Source organism: Nyctibius grandis, chromosome W (assembly GCF_013368605.1).
Source record: "Nyctibius grandis isolate bNycGra1 chromosome W, bNycGra1.pri, whole genome shotgun sequence".
Lineage (NCBI taxonomy): Eukaryota > Metazoa > Chordata > Aves > Nyctibiiformes > Nyctibiidae > Nyctibius > Nyctibius grandis.
In genome coordinates this window covers 16,821,265-16,849,120 of record NC_090694.1, presented here as the reverse complement: position 1 = coordinate 16,849,120, position 27,856 = coordinate 16,821,265, and the positions used below count along the sequence as shown (strand labels likewise).

The 27,856-nt window shown below is 41.7% G+C and overlaps 1 protein-coding gene and 1 long non-coding RNA gene across 2 annotated transcripts; one reads left to right on the top strand and one right to left on the bottom strand.

Annotated features, from left to right (window-relative positions):
- On the top strand, nt 1–27,341 carry LOC137675681 (arrestin domain-containing protein 3-like). Its single transcript, XM_068421849.1, has 8 exons — nt 1–307; nt 10,379–10,460; nt 13,601–13,748; nt 14,980–15,082; nt 16,506–16,762; nt 17,178–17,340; nt 22,728–22,882; nt 24,625–27,341. The coding sequence occupies exons 1-8, from the start codon at nt 28–30 to the stop codon at nt 24,679–24,681; spliced, it is 1,245 nt and encodes a 414-aa protein (XP_068277950.1). The 5' UTR covers nt 1–27; the 3' UTR covers nt 24,682–27,341.
- Nucleotides 2,061–8,391, bottom strand: LOC137675682 (uncharacterized). Its single transcript, XR_011049970.1, has 2 exons — nt 8,317–8,391; nt 2,061–7,680 (listed from the first exon to the last, which is right to left on the bottom strand). It is a non-coding gene; the product is annotated as an uncharacterized lncRNA (long non-coding RNA).
- Nucleotides 27,342–27,856: the final 515 nt, after the last annotated feature.

Here is a 27,856-nt window from a genome sequence, read left to right as displayed (position 1 = left end):
ATATTTTTATACTCTTTGTTGTAAAATATGGTGCTGGGGAAGGTGAAGAGTTTGACAATAAGCTTTGACTGTCTCAATGACAGCAATATCCCCGTCTATTCTAGTGGGGACACAGTCTCAGGAAGGGTCAATTTAGAAGTTACTGGGGAAATTAGAGTAAAATCTCTTAAAATTCATGCAAGAGGACATGTAAAAGTACGTTGGACTGAATCTAGAAATGCTGGATCCAACACTGCCTATACACAAAATTACACTGAAGAAATAGAGTATTTTAACCATAAGGACGTTCTACTCGGACACGAAAGAGGTAAGCTTTTCACTTATTCATTCACTACATGCAGACATTTTTCCAGAAAAGGACACATATTTGCATCGTCTTGGTTTATCCCTTTTTAATATGCAGTCTCATAGAGTTCACTATTTCTAAAGATGAGGAAATGCCGGTTACGTTCTTAGGTTTTATTTTTGATTATTTGAACGTTTACTTAATATTAAAACCGTGTTGAGGTGCATTTTCAAAGTACCTGCAAACAGGCCTTTCTTAAAATACCTGCCTTTTATCAGAGTCTTTTCATGAGGATTTGCTTTTTTTAATACATTGTTTTTTGATATGCGATGTAATTTTTTTCTTGGTGATATTAGCAGGATTTGTTTCTCTATGGGGAAAATAACTGTTAAATCAAAACCAGATGTTCAGTAAATTACTTTCTTGGTAGCATCCTATCGAATCATAAGTGTAACTAAAACATAGCACTAGACTTTCTGACACATAATAGATGCATATCAGTCTGAAAGTCAGACCTGTGATGATTTTTAAGGTTGGTTCATTGTTGGCAGATAAAAGATTCCCTGTGGCTTACTCCGATGCGCTATCACCACCCCACCTGTAATTTTCCATCTCTCCCTTTGCTCTAAACTAGTATACTCGTAAATTACCTTAATTTCTTTTATTCAGCTTCTCTATGGGGGACCCAAATGTAAAAATCTGCCTGAAAGGCCAAATAAGAGTTCATGGTTGTACGAACGGAGCATCGCTTCTGAGTTGGGGAGTTCTGGAACCTGCATTCAATGAAAACCTGGTCTGCTAAGCCCCTATAGAAACGGAAAGTGCCCTGCAAATTCCCTTATTTTGAGTATGGAAATGGAGTATTACATTGTGAGCGGGATTGTGGGGCTTAAGTTTGGTAATCTATTGCTCGCATAGTTACGTTGTGAAAGCATAAGGGGACTCTAAGCTTGTTTTTTTCTGAAGTTTCCACCCTTTGTTAGAAGCGGTTCAATCCTGTTTGGGACCGGTACTGGGGAGAAGGGAGGGAGTACTCCTCCTCTCCGCAGATTGGTTGCACACGTCAGGTGGTGGCGATGACTTAATTCCTAGCACAAGAAAAATGTTAACACTGATTACATAATTTGGGTCGGGTGTTTTGGTGTGTTGTTTTGTTTTTGTTTTAAATATGGAGCGTATTTTCTGCAGAGATCCTCTGCAGTAAAATGCAATTTTTAAAGAAGTTCGACTATAGATTGCATTGAGCCTTTTATTAAGCACTTCTGAAATAAATACTGTAGCAGAGTGGAGTTGCTATTGATTTTAATTGTGTTACCGTGATGCAAGCAAGCACGGGTCACTCGTGAGGTGGCTTTGTAGCTCGAATGTTCTTTATACTGCCGCCTTAGAAATAATTTTCTCACGTGAAAGTGCGTTCACCTCTGGTTTGCGGATGACAGAAACGTGCAAACATGCACGAGTCGTCCATAGCAGGATGTATGCTGACAAGTAGGAGGGCGACCCCATGCTTCTAATTGTCTGCTTAAGCAGCAGCAATGACTTTGCATGTGGACTGTAGGTCCAAATGCTGACCCCGATAGTAGGTGCTTGGTTTTGGCTGGAAAGGGAACAGAAGGTGGCAGGGAAGGGACAGATCTGACACGTTCCGACACCAGAAGTAATACAAAAAAATCGGAGATCTCCAAACCCCCTTGCTTTCTAACTTTCCTCACCGAAGTGGGAAGCTAGGTGCGGCTGGGTAAGGAGTCCGAAAGAAAACTCAATAACACCAGAGTGTGTTATTAAGCAGGCATTCTTTATTGCAGCGCTGGGCAGCACTGGGGATTATCCACCATGAGTGCTCCGCTGATTTTGCAGATTTTCAGAGATTATATACCATAAAGTTATACATAGTCATAAGATTCCCAATAACTCATTTGCATAGTCATGAGATTTCCTGGAACTCATTAATATATGTAAATGTCCGTTCCACATGCGCAGTCGTTTTCTCTGGTGGTCGTCAGGGGTCTTCAGATGAAGGCTTATAGTCTTCCTCGCTGTGTTCGCTAACTGACCCCTGCTTCTGCGCAAACTCAGTCCAGGGATCACGTAGGTCACGTAGGCTGTGTCCTTCAAGGCAGCTGTTGCAACTCCCTTATCTTTAGGTTTCTGTGCCTCTGTTTTCCCAAGGCCAAGTTGTCTGAAGTGAAATACAGCCATCCTAATTAGAAACTATCTTTTCAAGGCCCAGTTGTCTGAAGTGAGATATACCCATCTAAATTAAAAAAAAGGCTCCCTTTGTTTATTTATATAACTAGGTTAGTCGAATGTCTAAGGTATTTACAACATCCTCTTTGTTCTTGGGGCCCTCAACCGTTTCATTCCCCCCTTTACTTGTTACTTGTAAATTCTTTTACAAAGGTTCCAAGTTTTCGTATTTCATTACCTTAGGTAGGATCCAAATTTTCATAGCTAATTTCTTCAACCTATACCATAAAAGGCAATTGAAAGCTATTAGTACAATGACAAACACTAACAATATCAGAGGTGGTGTCAAAAACAAAACCACAATATAGTCATTAACAGTCTCAAGTTAACTTTACGGATGTGGGTTCTGTGAGCTGGGATTTCCATGGTCCTTCGGGTGCCTTCTTGATTCTCAAGTAGCGGATCCAGGCAGTGTGCTTCTCAAGCCTGACCGCTGTGTAGGTCATGAGCAAAACTTGAAAAGGGTTGCTCCATTTCTATTCGAGAGGGTTACCTGAAATATTTTTAACATAAACCCGATTCCCAGGTTTAAACAAACGCACTGGTGGCTATAAACCATTCATAGGTTTCCTTTAAACTGGTCAGCAAAGTATATGGGTTTTCCACTATTGGATACAAACCTTTAACTATCTGATTTATTGTTCACAAATCCTGCACCCATCGATAAGTTTTGCCAGCAGGTTTTTTAACAGGTAAAATAGGTGTGTGTTATACTCTAAAGAGCATTCAATCAATAATCCAAATCTCATGGCATCCTTGTCAGGGTCCGAGTCAGATTCTGGGCTCTGAGAAGGTTCTTTGTGATCCCAGAGAGCGACATTAAGGCATAAACAAGGTCAGATGTTGCCACTCAGACCACTTTGTTGAATGAGACGGCAGAGAGAAAACGAAGCGATAGGAAAGGTAGGAAGTGAGAAGAGAAAACTAAGCAGAAGAGCAGAGAGAGCAGCAGGGTTAGTCATCACCACAGATCCAGCGGTGTGCTGTCGGTCAGAAGTAGGCACCGCTCGAAGGAGGAGGGAGGCGGCAGCAGGGGGCAGCAGCAGCAGCAGCAGGGGGAAGCAGGGAGGCTGTAAGGATCCTGAGACTGGTCCATGGAGTCGTGTCGTCCAATGGGCATGTATCTCCATGTAGGTCTTCTCCAATGGATGCGTGTCCACAGGCCTCGGTAACAGAGCTTGTCGCTGGCAGATAGAACATGCCGCACTTATCCCAAAATAACTAAACGCACCTGCTGTCTGCCCCAAAGAGTCCATTTTATGGTCCTCCACACCACCCCGTGGCTCAAAGTTTGTTATGTCGTCTCCGATCGCTGTCTTCGGGATCCCGTGGTGGTGGGAGAAGGAAAGGATAATAAAGTAGGAAAAGAGCATTTGAACTTCCTAAAATGCAAGCAATCAACAAATTCAAACAATTTGTACAACAATGGCTTCGGTTGGTGTATTCAATGCCACCCGGTGATTAGGTAGGTCAGACAGAAATAAATTCAAACAAAATTAGTCTTTAGACCTTATTGCTTTTTCAAACAGAAAGTTGTAGGCAAACATATTATTTATCTCTCTCATGAAAGTTAGTATTGAATAATGTGGCAGCCCTCCTAGGAAATTTGTATTTTAACAATAAAGAAAACTTAAAATATTGTTCCACCCAACAAACAAAACAAGACAGGCTTATGTAGCGCATGGACAGCTTTGTCCACCACCTTGATATGTACATAGTAATTATCTTAACAATATCTTAACAATCTAAAGAGCAACAATTCAAAGAGAACAGAAACTTAACAATATCTCAACAATTGAAAGAGAATAAAAACTTATCTCAGGCCATGTTGAAGGTTTATGGCTCTGGGGGATCAAAAGAAGGAGGTGATTGTCCACAATTGCAAACACAAGGCCAATGACAATTACAGGATAAATCATAATCATAAAAAGACAGAAGATTAAGTATTCCAATAATGATTAAAGTAATAATTAAAAGGAAGAGTGCGACCAGAATCATAATTGCAGCTCCTGGTGCCAGCCACATTCTGTCCTTGTTAATTCTTACGATTCGTTTGGCTATTCACAGATGAGTTTGCTGCCTGTGTCGCGATCGGGAGACTGGTGGTCACGCTGCCCTGGTCTGCTGGAGTTGGGGTCTGCATACACAGTAGGGAAATAGATTTCCGCACCCCCAACCCAATAAGGAATGTTCCAGCACCTTCTCCTGGAAGGGCTGGAAGGCGCATGTGTGGTTTGGTGGAAAAATCTGTGCAATGAGATCTAACAGATATATTCTTTAGATATGTCTTTTATGTCTAGCAATGTTACTTTGATCACCAAGGATACTTGCAAGTATAGGACCCTGACAATCAGGAGGATCTGTATTTTACTAATGTAATACTCTGTTGACCTTTTACCAACTTATATAGATCCACATCATTTATTCACTTCCACACATTCTGATTTCTTTCAGCTTATGTATTCATTTCACTCAAAGCTATCAACTTGTAGTGCATTTCTTGGTTGGTTGAGCAACACAACAGACAAAACAAAACAAAACAAAAAAAAAACAAACCCAATTTGGTAAGGTAGTTGATGTTTTTCATAGTATTGGAGACTAAAGCTTCAATATTCACCATTACTAGAAAGTTCAATAATTCCTTGTTTTGATGACAAACTAAAAATTGTCCATAAAGCAGAAGGGTCTTCACAATTATGATGATTCTGCCAATAGTTACAAAGATCCTCTTTTCTTTCAAATAACTGTTTATGTAAGATGCAGTTATAGCCCGCTTTGGTCGTCTGCTTTTTGGGCCACCCCGAGACCAATTTCTCTAGCCTGTCTGTGGGTAACCCATCCATGAGATCCCTAGGGACACCTTTCTGACGCCCCAGAGACCATAAGATGTTTCACCTATTTGGTATGTTTCTCCCACCAGGAGATCTAGGGGGAGGGAACCCTGTGCAGCTGCCGGGGGATTTTATCTCAGTACGCCACAAGCCCTTTGATTCCGATCTCGCCGACGAGGTGTTAACTGGGCCATATTTTTGCCCACAGTTAATCAATTCCTGAACTATTTCCCCCACGTCCCCACCTTTTTCCCCTGGGTATAGCGATCCGGGGTTACAGCTCCGGTTAAAGCAGCTGTCACCCGTGCACTCTGAAGAAAGAAAAAAAATCGGCAATAGGTTTTCCAATACACAAACGGTTTCACTACAAAACCCCAGTCCATAAGCAATCTTCCACAGAAATCCTAATGCACAAACAGGTTTCACACAAGATCCTAGTTATCAAGCAATTTTCCACACAGAATTCGGATGCACAAGTTACACAATCCAGGCACACAAGCCACAAAGTTCTGATGAAGTTCTGGTCTACAAACACAACAAGCAGGGGGGTAATCGTCTCAGGGAGGCGGCACGTAAATCTTCACAAGGCTCTGGTTAAACAGGGATTTTCGTCACACAACCCCCACCCCAATTGTCCCTGAGAGGCACACACAGAAAACCGAACTCCACACACAAGAACTCCCATCCCTTACATCCCTGAGAGGTGAACACATAATACAGACACACGATACAGATCAGACCTATCCGGGGTACACAGGAGAAACGAGGCAAAGTTAAAGCAGACTAGAAGCACAAGCCAAAGTTAAAGCAGGCGAAGGGCACAAGCTGAAGTTTAAAGCGGGCTGGAGGGCGACACTGTCGCTTTAAGGGATCCTGCCGAGTACGCAAGTCCTCTATAACACTTTTCACTCCTCGCCTATCTTCCAGTTTCAGGGGATATTGTTTTATCCTAACAGGCCGTGTTCTCTCTTTAAGTTTAACAACAAACCATTCTGCATTTTTAGCTTTTCCAGGCATTCCTGAGGCCCACACTCCTGGATATACCTGGTCCTTTATTTCGTGTATAATTTCTTCTTCCCTAATTTGGGGTTCAGTGAGAGCCAAACAAAATTTCAATGTGATTCTTTTCTGGTATTTTAACTCAATTTCTCCATTTTTAAATTTTATCTTAGCATTCAATTGTTCTAATAAATCTCTTCCCAAAAGTGGTCTAGGAGCATCAGGCAGGTAGAGAAATTTATTAATTCCTACACTTTACCCAATTTTGAATTCTAATGGTTTCAAAAGAAAGCTTTCTCAACCTGCCCAGCTGCTTCCACAATGTTAACATTTTGTTTGCTTGTTGACAATAAGGTCTGATTCAATACTGAAAATGTGGCACCTGTATCTACTAGAAATTCTACAGTTTTTCTCCTTTCCCTAGCTGCATTTTTACCAAGGGTTCTGCTAGGGAAGAATCTCCTCATTCCAGTCAGTCAGCTCCTGTGTCAGTAACCATTACCGATTTCAGTTTGAGACAATCCTTTTTCCAATGCCCCATCTGTTTACAATACACACACTGATCTTTTCGGGAGGGGTGTATTTCCCCTCGGTGGGGCACTTGCACTTCGTCTCACAGCGTTAGTGTTATTTCCCGGTAAGTTCCAGAGGGTCTCTGGCCCCCCCGCGGTGCGCAGAGCAGCCGCTGCAGCACCGGCAGCCGCTGCGCCCTCGCTCTCCCCCTCCGAGTCTCCCCACTCCGATACGCCTGCCATGCAGTCTCCAGCAACCTCTCTAAATCTCTCGCAGCCATTCCTTGCACTTTCTGTAGCTTTCTCCTAATATCATCTGCCGATTGTCCCAAAAACAGAGATCCACTGTTCCCGGCAGAATTCCAGCCAGAATCAGAGCCTGCACCTGGGCTCTGGCCACTTTCACAAACACCACATCCAACATTGCACTCACATCCTCCCAGTCAGGATCCTGGGTTTTCACAATTAGTTCAAATCCTTTAGCAACCTTTAGTTTATATAACCTTTAGTTATACATAGTCATAAGATTCCCAATAACTCATTTGCATAGTCATGAGATTTCCTGGAACTCATTAATATATGTAAATGTCCGTTCCGCATGCGCAGTCGTTTTCTCTGGTGGTCGTCAGGGGTCTTCAGATGAAGGCTTATAGTCTTCCTCGCTGTGTTCGCTAACTGACCCCTGCTTCTGCGCAAACTCAGTCCAGGGATCACGTAGGTCACGTAGGCTGTGTCCTTCAAGGCAGCTGTTGCAACTCCCTTATCTTTAGGTTTCTGTGCCTCTGTTTTCCCAAGGCCAAGTTGTCTGAAGTGAAATACAGCCATCCTAATTAGAAACTATCTTTTCAAGGCCCAGTTGTCTGAAGTGAGATATACCCATCTAAATTAAAAAAAAGGCTCCCTTTGTTTATTTATATAACTAGGTTAGTCGAATGTCTAAGGTATTTACAACATCCTCTTTGTTCTTGGGGCCCTCAACCGTTTCAGAAGCGAGACTGGGTGTGCACCGCCGCATGTGCGGCACGTAAAAACTTAAGCAGTTGTCCCTGGACACCACTGCCCCTCCCTCGGCTGCAGGGGCAGGACTGCGAACACTCGCCGCACGGAGTGGAGTTTAACTCAACACCTCGTACCCTAGTCCGGAAGGCCACGCCCTGTCCCCGCCTTGTCATTGGCCTGATGGGGTTTGTTAGCCTGTTGCTAAGGCGATGCCAGCCGCTGATTATAGGGGGCTGGGACGTGGGGGAAGAGCGAGGCTGAGGGAGCAGGTTCCCCTGCCCGCACTCTGGTGCGTGCTGGGGGCGGGGCGAACGGGCTCTGGCCACCCCGAGGTCAACCCTGTGCGGGGTTGGGGGCGCTCCGGGCCCCACTTCCCTGAGTAGTTACAGAGTATGCACGGTGGGAAAGGGCACTAGCTGTGAAGTGAGGAGTACAAGCTTACCTTGCCGGGAAACTGGGGGGTGGGGTGTTTCAATTCAGCAGTTCCTGCTTTCTCCCTTGCTGCCTGCCTCTTCCCCGCGCCCCCCCCCCCCCCCCCCCCCCCCCCCCGTGTTATGGATCCGATCGCGGCCTTGGTAGGACGCTGGGGGCGCTGCACTGCTAAGGGGGAGTGTTGTCACCCTGGTCACTTCTTGTTGGGAACGGGGCCTGCCTGGCAATGTCGGCCTTGAGGGCTCAGAGGGCATGCTGCCTTTCTTGGGAAAGTCCACCTCTGGGGACAGACAGAAGCATTCAAGCTCCTGCCGCGCACATCCGCCGGGCCAGCAAGGGGCGGCCATTGGGAGACATGGCCCTGCAGCCTCTCACATCCCTCAATTGTCTTTCCTCTCCTGCACCCCTGGCCAGCACTATCCGTAATGTATACATTACTTTCAGTAATGGTCAGCACATGCTCCTGAGAAGTGCAGGATTGGGGTGTCACCTTGCACATAGTGCAGGGCAGGCTGGGGCAAGCCAGCAGCATGGCCCTGTGGTATGAGGAGACCAGATGGTGAGGCATGGGTGGTGCCCCTCCCTCTCTCCTTTACCTCTGCGGTAGTCAGGCTAGGCTGTGAGCAGAGTTGCTGAGCAAATGTGGTGGGGTGTGATGTATACTGTATGTACGTGAGTGGCTGGCAGGGGATCTGCTTGGGCCTGTTTATGCCAGTCCTCTCCTGCTCCAGCCTAGTCTGTGATTGACAGCTCAGTGCTTGTTTACCACGGTTCTGCTGCTCAGGCTCAATGGGACTGCTGATCTGGCAGGAAGGAAGTGAAGAAGGGATGAAAAAAACTTATGTGCAAGGAAAAGATTATTATTTTAAATTTTTTTAAAAAAATGAACAAACAAAAACCTCCAAGTGTTTTTTAACAAAAAAAAAGCATTATACACATTTTTTTGCTCTTTCAGTGTATTGAAGATTCTTATTTCATGACATTACGTGCTGAGGATGCATTTGTGTAAATAGTGTTCTAGTGTTTTTATATTTTTTGCATAGGTTTGTTTCAGCATTTCTGGTGCACTAAAGAAATTAGAGCATCAGCATTTTTGTAGGACAATGGGAACTAAAAAAAAAAATCTTAAAATGTACCAACATTCCTTCATGATGTTTCAGACTATTAACAATAGGTAGTGTCTTGTGCATAATCCCACTATATGTGTTTTTATTACCCCAATCCTTCTGTATATGAGATGCTCAATTATTTTATCTAAATAACTTTCTATTTTGATGGAATCAGCATTTTTCTGGTTTTATGGTAATTGTATGGGAACAAATCACAAATTTGTTGGAGCATTTAAAGCAATATGAGGAATCATGACTATAAACCAAGGTCAACTTTCTTGTTGAAATTAGGAAATGTTTGGGTCTTTGCTATCCAAGCAAAATAGAGCTAAACTTTGAATTTTTGATACGTTAGCTCTAAACAACATTAATTGGACAGCTTGCCACCTTTCGTGCCCCTGAATTTGTTTGGCACTTTCTAGGTGGTGCTTGTGTACTTTCTAAAAAAAAAAAAAAAATCAAAAAAAAAAAAAAATCAATTTTTGGACACTTGCTAGGCAGGAGATAGAAGGAAGCCAAATTACTAAATTTAATCTATTAATGTAGCAGACCTAATACTAAGATCACTTAAAATGTAATAGAGCGCTCTATTACATTTTAAGTTTTAACTAGAAATCATATTGGAAAACACAGCTTCCATTACAGATCTTTCAGGCAGACCTTGAAACGGCAGCAGTTACAACTATGTCAGTATTCGGAATCAAGATCATAAATTAAAACAAGTTAACTTCTGCTTTTATGTAAGGTGAATCTTGGAATCTCACCTAACCTTAAAAATCCTGCAGCCGTACATCTAGCAGTTAATACAAATGGACTGGAGAGACTTGTTTCTGGGACGCTGTGTTCTTAGTATTGTAAAGAATGTATAAATCCCTCTTATTCTGGAAAAGAAACCTATATAATATATTAATGCTGTGTAAAATGTTTGCAGGGGGAATAGCATATTGGGTTTTTCCCTCCTAGATGATGACAATTCTGAAGGCGGCCTTCATACCATTCATTCAGGAAGGCATGAATATGCATTCAGCTTTGAGCTTCCACAGATGTAAGTACTTACATGCAGTACACAGCTTGTGTGAGAAGGCTAAGATACATATCTGCTTAAGAAAAATTCTTGTGGGTGGAGGGGAAACCTTTTCAATGGTAGTAGGAGTTGTGCTCAGACATGCAGTAGAGGACATAATCTCATTAAACTGAAGAGGTTGCTTTTAAACTGGTTAAGAGTTTTTCACAAAACAGGAGCTCATTGTTGCCCAGTTGGTTAAGCTCTCTTTTGACTGAGGTCTATTGACTCATCATGTCTTGTAATATTTTACCCCTTCACAGGAGAAGGGAGGGGAATTTGTATCATTTGAGTCCTGCAGAGTGGCTGAGGTATCTTCTAAATGAAACAAGATTTTACTGGAGCCATGCAGGCCATCAGAACTAGTGATAAGATAACAGCTTAACTTTTTGCGCTCAGTCTGAAACAGATGTGGCAAGCTTAACCACATTTGAACAAAATAAGAGATTTTTTTTTTTTTTTTCTAGTTTAAATAGGATGTATGTACTCAGGCTGACCTTTATGCAAAAAGCTAGGATGGAAATAAGCAAATGGATGGGTGGATGAAGCAAGAAACATTCCCATACCTAATCTCGCTTGTCTCAGAAAGCAAAGGTGAAGCAAGAGGGATAGCAGAAGTCTTAAGATAAATTGCCACGTACACACACACACACACACACAAATTGTGGTGTCTAATGTATACATTGTGAAGGGAAGACTTATAAATAGAGGAGTTACTAACATGGAAATTAGCTAAAACACAAGTTGCAGGAAAATTAAATATAAAGGAACAGAGAGAGTCTGGGAATAGATAAAAGAAGGGAGGCAGGAGGAGCCTTTTACTGTAAAAGCCAAGCGCTGAAGTCATTAAGGTTAAAAAAAGTTGGCAGACTATTAGACTAATACCTAATATTAAAGCTAATAAACCATCTGCTTATTAGAGAGGCTGGCTTTAGCAGAAACTGTAGATGATAAATGCTTTTACAGATCAGTTTCAGTGAATAGCACAGGGCTTTACAGTAGGTATTATTGGAACACTGAAGAAGACCCATATATATGGAGACTCTTAGAAGTCAATTTAAGGTTCAGATGAAAATCTCTTCTATAAGAAGGGATAAGGATGATACCGATATTCCCTCGAGTTGGAAGGGATGCTCAAATATGAAAGAACAAAACAGTATATGTGAATATGGAATATTATGTTTGAGATTAAATAGATAACCAGTAAAATAGCACAAGTATTGATTAAAACACTAAAGTTCTTTTCCAAGTGACTTGAAGGAATAACTATGAAGCCATCTTTGATAATACTGAGAAAATGAAGGCTGGTAATAAAAGGCCTGAAGAACACTGGTTTGACACTGCCTCCTTACTGTTTCTTGCTCTTTTGTATCTGTAGAATATTTCTAAAATTGATTTAAAACAAAACCGATGTGGTGGGTTGACCTTGGCTGGCTGCCAGCCTTCCATGCAGTTGCTCTCTCACTGCCCCTCATCAACAGGACAGGGAGAGAAAATAAGATGGACAAGCTTGTAGGTTGAGATAAAGGCAGTTTAATAAGAAAAACAAAAGCCGTACACTGAAGCAAAGCAAAAATAAGAATCCATTCGCTACTTCCCAATGGCAGGCAGATGTCCAGCCACTTCCTGGGAAGCAGGGCCTCAGTATGTGTAGTGGTTGCTTGAGAAGACAAACACCATAACCACGAATGTCTGTGTCAGCCCTGTCCGGTTCCCCCCCCTTCAGCTTTTATTGCTGAGCACGATGCCATACGGTATGGAATATCCCTTTGGTCAGTTTGGGTTAGCTGTCCTGGCTATGTCCCCTCCCAAGCTCTTGCCCACACCCAGCCTATTGGCCTTTGGGAACAGGGTGTTGGAGAGACAGCCTTGATGCTGTGCAAGCACTGCTCAGCAATAGCTAAAATGTTTGTGTGTTATCAACACTGTTCTAGCCACAAATGCAAAGCACAGCACTATATGGGCTGTTATGAGGAAAGTTAACTCCATCCCAGCCAGACCCAGTACAACCAAATACAAAGCAATAGTGGAAAAAAAACAAGACACTGACTGGCCTTGCTGATTTTGCCTTAAAGGATACTGGGGCAGGATGAAACATTGAAGACCAATTAGAAAATCCTTTCATCTGTGTTATTAAGAAAAAAAGTAGCCCGTAGCAGAAAGAATCATTCTAGTAAAGTACTAGCACAGCTAGTATTATTCCCTACAGAAGTTAGGAAGGGAAGCTTTGCCCAGAACTTTTTTATTATGATGCGTTTCAACCGTAGTGCAATATAAAAATTCTTCCTTTGAGATTAAAGGCAAAAAATGTTAGGAAAATACAAGTTACAGTTAACTGGACGTGACTGGAATATAAAACAATCTTATGTCCTTCATCTTATGATGTTGGAGGGAGGGAGAGGAGGAAAAAAGGGTAATGCTGAAAGGTTTGGAGTCCCTTTCCACATCTTTTTTTCCCTCCAGCTCTTCAAAAGGACTTCCTTTGTCTTTCAGTGTTCAGACCAGAATAGTCTTTATCTTTTTTTTTTTTTTTTTTTTTTATATATATATATAAAAAAAATGTTTTAAGATGGCCTCATCGGGGTAAAGGAAAATTAGAAGATGCTCAAAATAGCCTCTCTCTATTCAGAACTCTAAATTGAAATATTTGACTACCGTACTTAAGGCGAAACAAACTGCAAAAGCACTCAGCTATAGCTAAAATAAACCACTGAGACACCAGCCAAGTAAATAATACACAATGTCCAAAACAATAATTGGATGGTACTAATGCTAATTTTATTTGGTGGTCTTAATTTGACCTTAAAAGGGCATGCTTTATTCTACACTTGAAAGTGGCCTCTTAAGTCTAAAGGAAATGTGTACTCTTCTGGCATTTTCTAGCACAATTCTTTAATTGATTCTTAAAACTTCTACAAAACTACTGTTGGATGAATTGGAGATGATATTTTCTCCCAGCTTTAATCTTAGATTTTTCTGGGATATGGAAACTTTGCAAATAAGTTATGCTTATTATGATGCACTAAAAATACAGTTCTGCATACTAATTCCTAATCTGATCAATTGTATTGTTATTGGAAAGAGAAAAATTTTTACTCAACTTTGACCTTTGTCCTGCACAGACCACTTGCTACCTCATTCGAAGGCAGACATGGCAGTGTGCGCTATTGGGTGAAAGCTGAATTGCATAGGCCTTGGCTTCTACCAGTAAAATTAAAGAAGGAATTTACAGTCTTTGAACATATAGATATCAACACTCCTTCGTTACTGGTAAGAACTGACAGAATTACTCATTCTTTTTCTGGCATAAAAATAATGAAGTATAATAACTGAAACAACATCAACATGGTAATTTTACCTAATGTTTGCTAGTTTAACTACAGCTCTTTTAAGTATTATATCAGTTTAGCAACTCTCTAACTGCTGGTATTTTGAAGGCTAAGTTATCCTGTACTTGGAGCTGCTTGATTTTTACGATACGTAAAATGCATTTGTCAATCTAAATTGATACTACTAAATTATGGAATCTCATTAAGGAAGAAAATTTGGTGAACTGTTCCTCTTCAATTATAAATAAAGAATAATCTATGGAAGGAACAGTGCAACTCTTAATATTTTAGTGAGGGACTGCTAACTTAAAAATGCAAAGTAAAAAATGTACTGCGGTGCATAATTGATAATTTCCATATGGATAGTTTTCTACCAATGGGGCGAAATTATCACAATTCTATATAATCCTTTCCTGAAATTTCATTTTATTAAAATAACTTTAATATCACAACTGCTTTCAATGAGGATTTGACTTCAGTCTGGCCTAAAATTCCTTTCTTTTATCCCTTCCTCAAATTTTAATCTAGAGGAAAAAAAAAATTAGAAGTCCATTGAAATAGGTTTCTTGTGTATATGGGTGAAAAATCAGGCTTGCAAAGGGACCTTGCACAAACTCCATTAAAATCAAAGGTCTCTCATTTGACTTTAATGGGCTTTGGATCAAGCCTTAAATCCTGATGTTGTGTAAAATAAGTCTTTTTAATACAGATGAAAGAGGATCATTCAGAAACCGAGGAAAAAGCAGGAGTCAAAATTACAGTAGTTTAGCTTAGTTATTCTGTTTCTGAAATACAGCTTAATGGAAAATGCAAAGATGTTCTAATTTACTGTTGGTTAAATTAAAAGCTTTGCAACAGTATGTTGGGATGTATAGGCTATGAAGCCTTTTGTTTTAAGCTATACAGTATTTATTTTTAGTATTAAAAACCGTTTTAAGTATCGCTGTAGCATGGAGGATGGCAGAAAAAGCAATACTAATACAGCAATGGAATTAGGACAAACATTGTATCTGTATAATGCTGTTTTTTTTTCCTGTGAAAGCAGCTTTGTTTATCAAAATATGTAATAATAAGCGCATTATGAAAATGATTATTTTCCTGTGTTTATTTAAATACCTGAAGAGATGAATGGAGCTCCTAATTTAATGGACAATATTTTTCTCTTCTTGCAGTCACCCCAAGCAGGCACAAAAGAAAAGACTCTGTGCTGTTGGCTTTGTACCTCAGGCCCAATATCCTTAAGTGCCAAAATTGAAAGAAAGGGCTACACCCCAGGTATGTAATAGAAGTAATTACAGGATATGTTTTTCCTTCCCTTTTTAAAGCTACAGTTTGTACTTACTGGTTTTATATCAATTAAACATTAAGGATATTTTTACCACCTCAGTCTGCATTTGACAATCTTCTCAGTATACTCTGTTAACTAAGACAGCGCTACTTGTATCTCTAGATTGTTAAAGGACCTCATCTATTAGACTGTGTCTCTGTTTAGCCCACATCCAGGGCTAAACAATAACCAGCTGTTCCATCACCCAATGACCCCTCCCCAGCCAGGAAAGGGAATTGGGAAAAGGAGGGAGACTTGTGGATTGAAATGGAAACAGATTTAATAAAATAAGAAAACCAATATCAATACTAATGCTAATATAAAATACACAGAGTTATACTCATCCCATATAGTGGTCGCGAGCTGCACGCTCCCAGCAGTGAATGCCAGATGTCAAACACTGCGAGCACCACAGCTCCAGTGAAAGCGCGATGGTCACAACGAACGGGAGAGCAGGCCTCGGGAGCAGAATGATGGGCGAGACCCTCCAGGGATGGCGACCTTTGAGGAGAGAGAGCTGTCCCCAGCAAACTTTCCAATTTATAGTGAATGTGATGTTTATGATATAGAATACTGCCGCTGGCCAGCCTGGGTCAGCTGCCCTGGCTTTCACTCCTCCTAGCTTAAGCACCTGGCTAACTCAAAACTGCTAATGGCCTTGATCACCATGGAAACCTGCATACCATGGCTGGCCGCAAACTAAAACAAAGTGTCTTATCAACTTTGTTCCCACCGTATCGGGTGCTGCAGTCATAGAATCATAGAATTGTTAAGGTTGGAAAAGACCTAAAAGATCATCAAGTCCAACCATCGACCCAATGCCACCATGCCCGCTAAACCATGCCCTGAAGTGCCCCATCTAGATGTTTTTTGAACACCTCCAGGGATGGTGACTCCACCACCTCCCTGGGCAGCCTGTCTTCTCAAAAGTGCAGCTTTTCTGAACAGAAAGTTGATTCTATGATTCCCAGCAAAGCCAGGAGAGACTGGTATGCTTTGGGTTTTTTTTTTTTTTGTTGTGTGGGTGGGTTTTTTTGTGGGTTTTTTTTGTTTTTGTTTTTTGTGTTTTTTTGGTTTTTTTTTTTGTGTGTGTTTTTGGGGTTTTTTTGTGTGTGTTTTTTTTTTTTTTTCTCCTTTTCTTTTAGAACAGCTCATGGGGATCTTGCTTTTATTAGCATCAGTGGATGTTTTCAAGGTAGAGCAGTAATAGCAGCACCTGGTGTGTTAAAACAGTATACGGAATGTGACAGTTTGCTTAAGCTGCCTTGTAAATGTAAAGAGAACTTGAAATTTTGTTGTGTGGTGGGTTGTTTTTTTTTTTTGGTGGTGTGTGGTTTTTTTGGTTGTTTTTTTTTTGTTTGTTTGTTTCAGGTGAATCAATTCAGATCTTTGCCGAGATTGAGAATTGCTCTTCCCGTATGGTGGTGCCAAAGGCAACCATTTACCAAACACAGGCATTCTATGCCAAAGGGAAAATGAAGGAAGTTAAACAGCTTGTTGCCAACCTCCGTGGGGAATCCTTGTCATCTGGCAAAACAGAAACCTGGAATGGCAAACAGTTGAAAATTCCACCTGTTTCCCCTTCAATCCTTGACTGTAGTATAATCCGTGTGGAGTATTCACTGATGGTATGTTGAGCGGTCTGTTTCACTCTCGAGAATGAGTAGCTTCCAACACTCCATACAAATTCCTAGCACAGCATTTTGTGATAATTAGTTATGAAAGAAATATATGTTTTGGTATTAGTGTTCTGACAGGAGATCTGGTAAGTAAATTTAGTTTAAATCGTGCAAGTTCTTAAAACGGCTGTGTGTCAACTAAGCAAGCATTTAATGAGTAGACTGCGTTTCCATGTGAGGGCTCATGTTGACTCTTCTTTTAACTTGAAGAGCTCATGTTTCCATAAGGGCATGGGCCCTAAAAGAGACTATTAGAAACAAGCTCCTCATGGAAGCTTTCATGGAAAGACAACTTAGACTAATGCTTACGAAGTGCTGATAAACCCCCACATTTTAATCATACACTTGTTTGATTTTTCTTCAGGTATATGTTGATATTCCAGGAGCCATGGATTTATTCCTTAGCTTACCACTGGTCATTGGTACCATTCCTCTACATCCATTTGGTAGCAGAACATCAAGTGTGAGCAGCCAGGGTAGCATGAATGTGAATTGGCTTGGTCTGACACTGCCTGAAAGACCAGAAGGTAACTTGACGATACAAATCCCAATCAATTTGCTAGTCTGTTTTGAGTTTTGTCTGCTTTATTCATTGCAGTCTTGCTAACAGAGTCAAATTACATCCTTTCATAATAAAGCCCACAGGAAATCTGTTGTGGATGTTTTCTTGCCACCTGCTTGACCTATGTAGAAGAACAGTGTTTCTTTCCCCGCCCCGCCTTTCTCTCTCTAGGACAGGCAGTGAAATCCAGCTGCCTTGGAAGGTGGCAGAAATGAAAGCACAGGATGCCATTCTACATGTGCACAACTTCATTACTTCCACCTCCAGTATCCCAATCACTTCCTTGGTTATAAGGCATTGCAACCCATAATAGCAGTTTCTGGGATCTCTCACCAGCCTTAGTAGCCAAGGCTTTGTGAAAAGATAATATTATTTTCTATGGGAAATCTCTTATGGCCAAAGAGAGAATGATGTATTTCCTTCATTCTGTTTTCACGTATCTCTAATATCCTGTTGTTTTTAAGTACAAATCCCAGACCTGGATACTTCTGGAGTCTGGAGGACTGCAATGTTCTGTCATTCCTACCTGTACAGAAATAATTTATCTTTGGTATGCTTTAAATTTTAAGGGGATAATTAAGCGACAATAAACACTGGTCAGTCTGTTTTTGAACATAAGCTTGATATTAGAATGAAATGGTCTAGTCTCACTTTTTTTTTTTTTAACAATTTTTTAAGTCGCCTACCTACTGGTGAATCTTACCGTGATTAAAGTCTAATATTTATCATGTTATATATTAGAATCATAGAATGGTTTGGGTTGGAAGGGACCTTAAAGATCATCTAGTTCCAACCCCCCTGCCATGGGCAGGGACACCTCTCCACTAGACCAGGCTGCTCAAAGCCTCGTCCAACCTGGCCTTGAACACTGCCAGGGAGGGGGCATCCACAACTTCTCTGGGCAACCTGATCCACTGTCTCACCACCCTCACAGGAAAGAATTTCTTCCTAATACCTAATCTGAATCTACCCTCTTTCAGTTTAAAACCGTTCCCCCTCGTCCTATCACTACATGCCCTTGTAAAAAGTCCCTCTCCAGCTTTCCTGTAGGCCCCCTTCAGGTACTGGGAGGCTGCTAGAAGGTCTCCCCAGAGCCTTCTCTTCTCCAGGCTGAACAGCCCCAACTCTCTCAGCCTGTCTTCATAGGAGGGGTGCTCCAGCCCTCTGATCATCTTCGTGGCTGTCCTGGTTTGGCCCAAACCAGGCCAATTAGTCTTAGAAAAACCAAGGTCACTGCTAAATTCCTCATTGCTTACGAGTGAAGAGCTGAAGGGGGGTCGCACCTGCAGGGAGGAGCAGACAGGGCAGGTAACCCAAGATTGACCAACGAGGTATTCCATCCCATACATGTCATTCTCACTTTCCTATTTATCACTAACCCACTGCCTCCTGGAGGTGGGGCCCAGGAGGGAGGGGCCCTCCTGTCTCCCACTGATTGGTACCAGCTTTGCCAATTCTCCAGTTAAAAGCCTGCAGGTGTGATAGCAGGGGGAGCTACTGCATTTTCCCCTCTGCCTGTGCTGGGGGGAGCAACTTTGCCTGAGGAGGATTTCCAAGCTCTCGATCTTGGTTTTGTATATATTTGTATATATTTGATTATTTCTATTATTATTGTTATTATACTCTTTTTCATTACTATAGTTTATTAAAACTGTTTTAACTTTCCAACCTGTAAGTCTCTCTCCCTTTTCCCTTTCCCTTAGGGTGGGGGGAGGGTTAACAGAGAGCGTCTGCCACTGGGTTAATAGCCGGCCCAGCTTTAAACTGTGACAGTGGCCCTCCTTTGGACTCGCTCCAACAGATCCATGTCCTTCTCATGTTGGTGGCCCCGGAGGTGGACGCAGTACTCCAGGTGGGGTCTCACGAGAGTGGTGTAGAAGGGGAGAATCACCTTTCTTCACCTGCTGGCCATGCTGCTTTGGATGCAGCCCAGGATATGGTTGGCCTTCTGGGCTGCAAGTGCACATTGCTGGCTCATGTTGAGCCTTCTCGTCAACCATCACCCCCAAGTCCTTCTCCTCAGGGCTACTATCAATCCATTCTCCGCCCAGCCTGTAGTTGTGCTTGGGATTGCCCTGACCCATGTGCAGGACCTTGCACTTAGCCTTGTTGAACTTCATGTGGTTTGCACGGGCTCAGCTCTCAAGCCTGTCAAGGTCCCTCTGGATGGCATCCCTTCCCTCCAGTGTGTCGACTGCACCACACAGCTTGGTGTCATCAGCAGACTTGCTGAGGGTGCACTCAGTCCCCCTGTCCTTGTTGCCGACACAGATTTAAACAGTGATGGTCCCAATACCGACCCCTGAGGTACGCCACTCGTCACTGGTCTCCACTTGGACATGGAGCTGTTGCCCCCAACTCTTTGAGTGTGAACATGCAGCCAATTTCTTATCCACCGAGCGGTCCATCTATCAAGTCCACGTCTCTTCAATTTAGAGACAAGGATGTCATATGTCATAGTGTCAAATACTTTGCACAAGTCCAGGTAGATGACATCAGTCGCTCTTCCCTTATCCACCAACACTGTAACCCCGTTGTAGAAGGCCACCAAATTTGTCAGACACGATTTGCCCTTAGTGAAGCCATGTTGGCTGTCACCAACCACCTCCTTGATTTCTGTGTGCCTCAGTATAGTTTCCAGGAGGATCTGCTCCATGATCTTGCCAGGCACAGAGGTGAGACTGACTGGCCTGTATTTCCCCAGGTCTTTTTTTCCCTTCTTGAAAATGGGGGTTATGTTTCCCCTTTTCCAGTCAGTGGGAACTTCACCAGACTGCCACGACTTCTCAAAAATGATGGATAGTGGCTTAGCAACTTCATCTGCCAGTTCCCTCAGGACCCGTGGATGCACCTCATCAGGTCCCATGGACTTCTGCACCTTCAGGTTCCTTAGATGCTCTCAAACCTGATCTTCTCCTACAGTGGGCAGTTCTTCATCCTCCCAGGCCCTGCTTCTGCCTTCTGCGACTTGGGCGGTCTGGCTAGAGCACTTGCTGGTGAAGACTGAGGCAAAAATCATTGAGTACCTCAGCCTTCTCCATATCTTGGGTAACCAGGTCTCCCGTTTCCTTCTGGAGAGGCCCACATTTTCCTTAGTCTTCCTTTTATCACCAATGTACCTATAGAAGCTTTTCTTGTTGCCCTTGGCATCCCTGGCCAGATTTAATTCTATCAGGGCTTTAGCTTTCCTAACCTGATCCCTGGCTGCTCAGACAATTTCCCTGTATTCCTCCCAGGCTACCTGCCCTTGCTTCCACCATCTGTAGGCTTCCTTCTTGTGTCTGAATTTGTCCAGGAGCTCCTTGTTCATCCATGCAGGCCTCCTGGCATTTTTGCCTGCCTTCCTCTTTGTTGGGATGCATTGCTCCTGAGCCTGGAGGAGGTGGTCCTTGAATATTAACCAGCTTTCCTGGGCCCCTCTTCCCTCCAGGGCTTTTTCCCATGGTACTCTACCAAGCAGGTCCCTGAAGAGGTCAAAGTCTGCTCTCCTGAAGTCCAGGGTAGTGAGCTTGCTGCGTGCCCTCCTTGCGGCCCTATGGATCTTGAACTCCACCATTTCATGGTCACTGCAGCCAAGGCTGCCCTTGAGCTTCACATTCCCCACCAGCCCCTCCTTGTTGGTGAGAACAAGGTCCAGCATGGCACCTCTCCTCATCGACTCCTCTATCACTTGGAGAAGGAAGTTATCATCCACGCATTCCAGGAACCTCCTGGATTTCTTGTGCCCTGCTGTGTTGTCTCTCCAACAGATATCAGGGTGGTTGAAGTCCCCCATGAGGACCAGGGCCTGTGAACATGAGGCTACACCTATCTGTAGAGGGCCTCATCCACTCCGTCTTCCTGGTCAGGTGGCCTGTAGCAGGTGCCCACTATAATGTCACATGTCCCTGCCCTCCCTTTAATCCTGACCCTTAAGCTCTCCATCAGCTCCTCCTCCATCCCCAGGCAGAGCTCCATCCACTCCAGCTGGTCACTGACATAGAGGGCAACACTCCCTCCTTGTCTCCCCTGCCTGTCCTTCCTAAAGAGCCTGTATCCTTCCATTCCAACACTCCAGTCATAGGAGCTGTCCCACCACATTTCCGTGATGCCAGTAAGGTCGTAGCATTGCATGCATGCATACGTCTCTAGTTCCTCTTGTTTGTTCCATATGCTCCATGCATTTGCATAGAGGCATTTCAGTTGGGTCCCTGACGAAGCATACTTACTGCCTGAAATTCTGTTGTGCTGCTCTTCAGGTGCTCTTCTGCTGACCTGCCATCCTTCTCCAGTCTCTGGGCATGTATTGCTGGCCCTGACATCAAGATGGCTGAATTGGGATGGATTGAGCTTCCCCTCCCCCCGGCAACATTAGTTTAAAGCCCTCTTTACCAGCTTGGCAAGCCTATGAACCAAGATGCTCTTCCCCTTCTCTGTCAGATGGACCCCATCGTCTGCCAGAAGACCAGGTTTCTCGAAGCGAGTCTCATGGTCTAAATAGCCAAACCCTTGGCTGTGGCATCAGTGCTATAACCATTTGTTGATTTGCCTAATTCGACTGTCCCTTTCAATCCCCTTCCCTTTGATGGGGAGGATCGATGAGAAAACTACCTGGGCCCTAGAGTCCTTTACCGCTGCTCCCAGGGCTCTGTAGTCCTCCTTGATACACCTCGGACTGCTCTTGGCTGTATCACTGGTGCCCACGTGAAACAGCAGCAGCGGGTAATAGTCTGTGGGCTGTACCAGGCTCGGTAGTCTCTCCGTGACATCCCTGATGTGAGCCCCTGGTAAGCAGCCCACCTCTCTAGAGTGTGCATCAGGTCGGCAGATGGGTGCCTCTGTGCCTTTCAGAAGAGAGTCACCTACCACTATCACCCTTCACTTTTTCTTGGTAGCACTGGTCTTTATACGGGGGGCACACTGGGCTGCCTTACCGAGCTCCAGCATCTCTCCTCATGCGACAGGTCTTTCCTCCTCAGTCTGCAGAAGAGTGAAGCAGTTCTGCAAGGGCACCTGAGGCTTTGGGAGAAGTCTCTTCCTTATGTCGGTCCTTGCCTTTGCAACCTTCCATTCCTCTGCAGTTTTATTCCCCCTTCCTTCTGTGTGTGCCGCTGGGGGTTCTGCAAGGGCACCTCAGGCTTCAGGGAAAGTCTCTTCCTCCTACTGGTCCTTGCCATTGCAACCTTTCCTTCTTCTGCAGTTTTATCCCCCTTCCTTCTGTGTGTGCTACTGGCAGGGGCTTTGGCTCTTTGGCCATGGACTACAGGGCCACTGCAGACTGCGCTTGGACCCCGTTATCCAACTCCTTCTTATGCATATTTTGACATGCAGAAGAACTTGTTGTTTGAACTTGCATATACCTTCTCCCTTCAGCACCTCCTAGCTATGCAGAAGTGGTCACAGAAGAAAACAGACATTCCAGCCTTGCACCTGTAGTTGCTTTTGATGATTTTGAGAGAGCACTTCAAGGACCGTTATTTGCATACATCCAGGAGTTCCGTTTTCTGCCTCCACCCTTATATTCAGAAGTAGGTATATCTGTTGGAATATGATGATTCATGTATTGTTTGTGTCTGATTTTTTTTTTTTTTTTTTTTTTGGTCTTGTGGAATAAGCTTAGGAAGCTGTTTCTCCTTCCTAAAATTAGGAGAAAACATTGAAGTGATGACCATGAAATAAGTTGTTTTTAGGGAGGATTTTTGTCTCTTTATAAGATGCAGATGAATTGCATCAAGAGTTTTCCATGTTTTTTACAGCATGGGTCACTCTTTTTTTATTATTTTTATTATTTTAATTTTTTTTATTTTTAACATGAACTCTGCAACCTTAAATTTAGAAGGTGCTCTGTGAGGTACCTTGGCTTCTCTATCATGTTATTTCCTGGAGCTGCAGACCTGGAAGGTAATTTTCCTTGGCAGCATTCTTCCCTAGTCTAATACTTTCTGGAAATTTTCAAAGTGTTGTTTACCATTTTAGCAACATAATTTTTTAAATTTGTGTATTAAAAATAAAAAAATAAGGTTTCAACTCTTTCACCTCTACTGCTTCCTAACATTTTATAGCAACCACTAAACTGTTTTGCCTGCATGTGTGTTTAAGTTCTGTGGATGTAGGGCTTTCAGAAGCTTCATGTAGATAAGTCACATACTGGTATTCATTTCTGCCTTAAGTTTTCTGAAGTACACAGTTCTTCAACACTTTTGGCCTTTACAGAACTAAAAATGCAGCCACTGAATAACCATGAATGAGATGCAAATTTCAAAGCTTTTCATGTTTATGTTTTTCAAGAAAAAGCAGTGATACAGGATGAAAGGAAAAAACGTGTCCTCTGGCCAAATTTTGCCTAAATTCACACACTTTAGGAAAATAGCATTATGTAGCACATTCCCCCCCCACCTTGAAATGCTACTGTGCTAATGAGTGGGCAGAGGGGCGTTTTTTGTGTGCTAGACACTTTCCTGAGAATTCTGCTATAGCTTAACTCTAGAGCACAGCTCCTGAGTCCTTTTCTTTTTAGGCACTTTAAGATTTAGAAAGAAGCTTTTTTTTTAAAAAAAAAAAAAACACAACAAAAAAAAACAAAGAAAGGCTATATGAAGTTAACTGATGCAATGTTGTCTAAAAGATGCACTGTACACTTAAACTATTCTTACCATCCAGTTTTTGAGACCTGAGTTAGCAGGCTGTACCCCTTCTTTCTCCTATAGAAAGGAAGAAGAGGTAAGGTTTAGAACACATGAACTTTTGAAACATCCCATAGGATATCTGAGGATTAATTACTTTTAAATTTAAAAGTAGAATGATATTTTTATTGATAACTTTCTGCCTTTTCAAGCAAAACTTCTCTACTTCTCTCAAATCAATTAAACATTTCTTAAGTTATGTTTCTAGTGATATGTCGTCATCTTCTTTTTGTATATATCAGATAATTCAAGGCTTTTATGCTAGTAAAGCAGAAATTTTTAGTTTTATATTAGTTATTCATGCTTATCCTTAAATTACCATCAACCTGTAGTTTAAAGTCTTCCACTGTATCTAATATTAATATTTCTATTAATTTTTATCCAAAATTTTGTCTGACTAGAAGTTTTTCAATTATTTCAGTAACCTTTGGACTGGGAATGCCATACATCATTATAATTCTCTTCAACTTGTGAATTTTGATTTTTATTTCTAGCAGTTGATTCTAAAATGCACTGGGTTGTTTTGTTTTTTTTTTTTGTTGGTTGGGGTTTTTTTTTGGTTGGTTTTTCTTTTCCATTTTGGTTAGATTGATCCAAACCCAGATCAGCCCACAGATGAGAGACCATCTTACCCCTCTCGCTGAAGGAATCCGTAAAAAGCTGACTTGACTTGGGTTTTGAATCACACCTGCTGCATTGAAGATCAAGGTGTCATAGTGGAGACTTGCTTTTAAAGGAAATGGTGTTGCTCTTGCCTGTATGGTGAATAAATGAAAACAACCTGTGATCATGCTTTGACACCTACAGCACGTCATAGGACTGCTCCACATGCTTGAAAACCTGAGGGGCCCCCCCCTTAAATAGTGGCACATACTAGGAGCAGCCTTACTAGCGTACAGTCATGTGTTTCAAACCACTCAAACCATGTTGTAAGAGACATGCTGCTGCTTATGATTTGAAAATTTGCACATGCTTATTGCTTATGTTATGCAGTTCAGTGTCACTACAGCTTTTTCTCATTTATGATGGACTGTTGTTACCCCCCCTTAATTGTTTGTGATCTGCACAACAAGGAACAAAAGAAAGCTTTGACCAAAAAAAAAGTGATTAAGACTGACAAATGCACTGACTTTTTTAAAATTTAATGTAGCCTGGACTTTACCTGCATATGCACATGCTCAGAATTGTCCTAGTAGACTGATCATGTATCACCTCTTGAGCTTGTATCCTATTGTGGATTTATTTACAAACATCACATGCCTTCAAGCCAATCCTTCTTGCTGTATGTTTTGCAGCCAACTGTAGTAGACAAGCAACAGATATGTGGGGGTGGGGGAAGAGATAACAGAAGGAAACTAATAAGAGACTTTGTCAAGATTGTATACCTTCTTGATTTCTTTTAAGAATTTATTGCCTTTCTGCTATTATTGCAAAGCAACATTTTGTTACAGACTGCCTAAAGATCACTTAATCTCAGGTGAATTCATCACTTGCCAAACTGTTAGAATGCTATTTGTTTTGTTATGTTGCACTGTTATTTCTTTTGTTTTGTGTTGTGTTTGTGTTTTGGTTTTGTTCTTTGAGGGGGATTTTGAATAGGGGCATGCACAAAACTTAGAAAGTGAAAGCAGCACCAGCAGACACCAGTAAAGTGTGAAAAGAACTTTAAAAGGGGATAGTCATATGCTGTCCAGGATTCATAGGCAGAGAGATATCTCAACTAGTAGGGATGGGAAGGAGGAGGTTGGTTTGTTGGTTTGTGTTTGATTTTTTTAAATAATACATAGTTACCTAATCACCAAAAGTTATATGTAAAATGAGTCTCCAGTAGAAAGTATATTTCAGACTGCAAGAAAAGTTTGAACTATGGCAACTAAGCAACAGCTTGGTTTGTGCACTTTGTATTATCTTCAGGGCTTATGATACTGTAAAAATAGTAAGACTAAAACTATAATAAAACTGGGCCAGAGTATCAGTGTTACCAGCCATACTCAAATTAGTTTGCTGAGAATTGCTCCGATTGTCTCCTGGGCTAGTCCTGAGAGCTTTAAAACAAAACAAAACCAAACCAGCAACTTTAAACATATATTCATCTAGAATGTGAGAAATGACATAGAAAAAGCACTTGCCCCTTGAGTGTACCCTAAAGAAGAAAAGAATGATGGAGCCATTAGATCTGACCAGTGCTTTTATGCTAGATTTGTAAATGTAAATTTCCTTTTCAGAAATCATGTAAAAAAACCCAACCAACCAACCAACCAAAACAAAACAAACAAAAAAAACCCAACAACAACAACAACAACAAAAAACAAAAAAAAAAACACCCCACCATTATTGTCAGAGACATGTCTGATGTTGACTACTTAAAAACTAATCCATTGTGTGTATCCTTGTGCAATAAAACAGTTCAGAAGGGAGGGGGAGAGGGAAAGCTGGTGCTTCTGCATTGTGCTCATTCTTACAAAGTTTTGCCTTATTTTTAAGGCTTCATAAATATGACAAAATAGGCTTTTCCATAAGTGGCCTTTATGAGAACATGAAAGATATTTCATGTTTCAAAAACAATGACAGGCTGATTAAAATGAGAGTCGTGTTTTAAGTGATTCAGTTCAAAGGTTTGGGCTTTGATAAGCAACAATATGCAATTGGGTGATGTCTTATGCTGGACAATTTTGTGAATGTCCCTTCCTTCTATCCTCTCCAGCCAGACAAAATTTTAAAAGTTGATAACATTGTTGGCATAAAAGGGCATTTAGTTATTTTACTTTTTTTATTTTTTGTTGTTTTAACAGACTAGGGAACAATTGCTGATATACATAGCATTAAAGTACTTATCCCAGTATAATGGAAAACTATATATGAAGCAGAATTGACCAATGTTGTAGTAATTGACATTGCATCACAGGCTGTGATCAGAGTGAAAAATTCTAAAACCTTATCAAATAAAGACTTCCCATTTAAACATGTTTGTTAGTTGTTCAGAGGCATTAGAGGTTCATAGTTGTAGTTCAATGTTTGATATAGAATCTTGATCTGAATTAGGAAAAAAAGTAAACTCCAAGCATTAGAGAAACAAAGTGCAATATTAAATGTTTGCTTTATAGACTATATTCTGTGGCTGTTTGTGGTTTGTTTGTGTTGTGTTTTTTTTTGTTTTGGTTTGAGTTTTTTTTGGTGTTTTGTTTTGGTTTTTTTTTTAAGTTTTGGTGTTGAATATGTCCTTACAGACTCTGTTTTAAGAAAACTATGTGGAAAACAGTTTAATTTTTCCTATTGTTCTTCCTGTGGAAAATAAAAAAAAAAATGCTTTAACTGTAAGCCATAAGGTTGTCTTTGTATAAAATAATAGCCATAAGGATCAAATTACTATAGAAATACATATGCTATGTATCAACTACATAGGGAAAAAACTGTTTCTGGAGCTACACCACTGATTAGCACAAGAGCTAAGTTTCAGCACCTTCAGTTCCTTTTTCTTGTTTATATCAATGATTTCTTGGGGCTAGGTTCCAGATGGGAAGCTACAATACAATCTCCTAAGTTTAGAAAATACCAATAACTTACAGGATATGAATGTCTTTCCAGGACACTGTTTAAAAATTATTGTAAGTGGTGACCTCTGTTCAAGTTACCTAGTATTTTCCAGTACATGTGGTGGGGGCAGGGATTGCACATTTTGGTAGGGGTAGGAGGAAACTGGGGAAGGGGAATTACTTTAAACGCCAGGTAACTTAGTGGTTTGTAGTTGAGATCTGAAGGTTGGTTTGTTGAACTGGGGTCAGTAAGGTGCATCTTGCTGTTTCCTTGGAAGTTTAATGT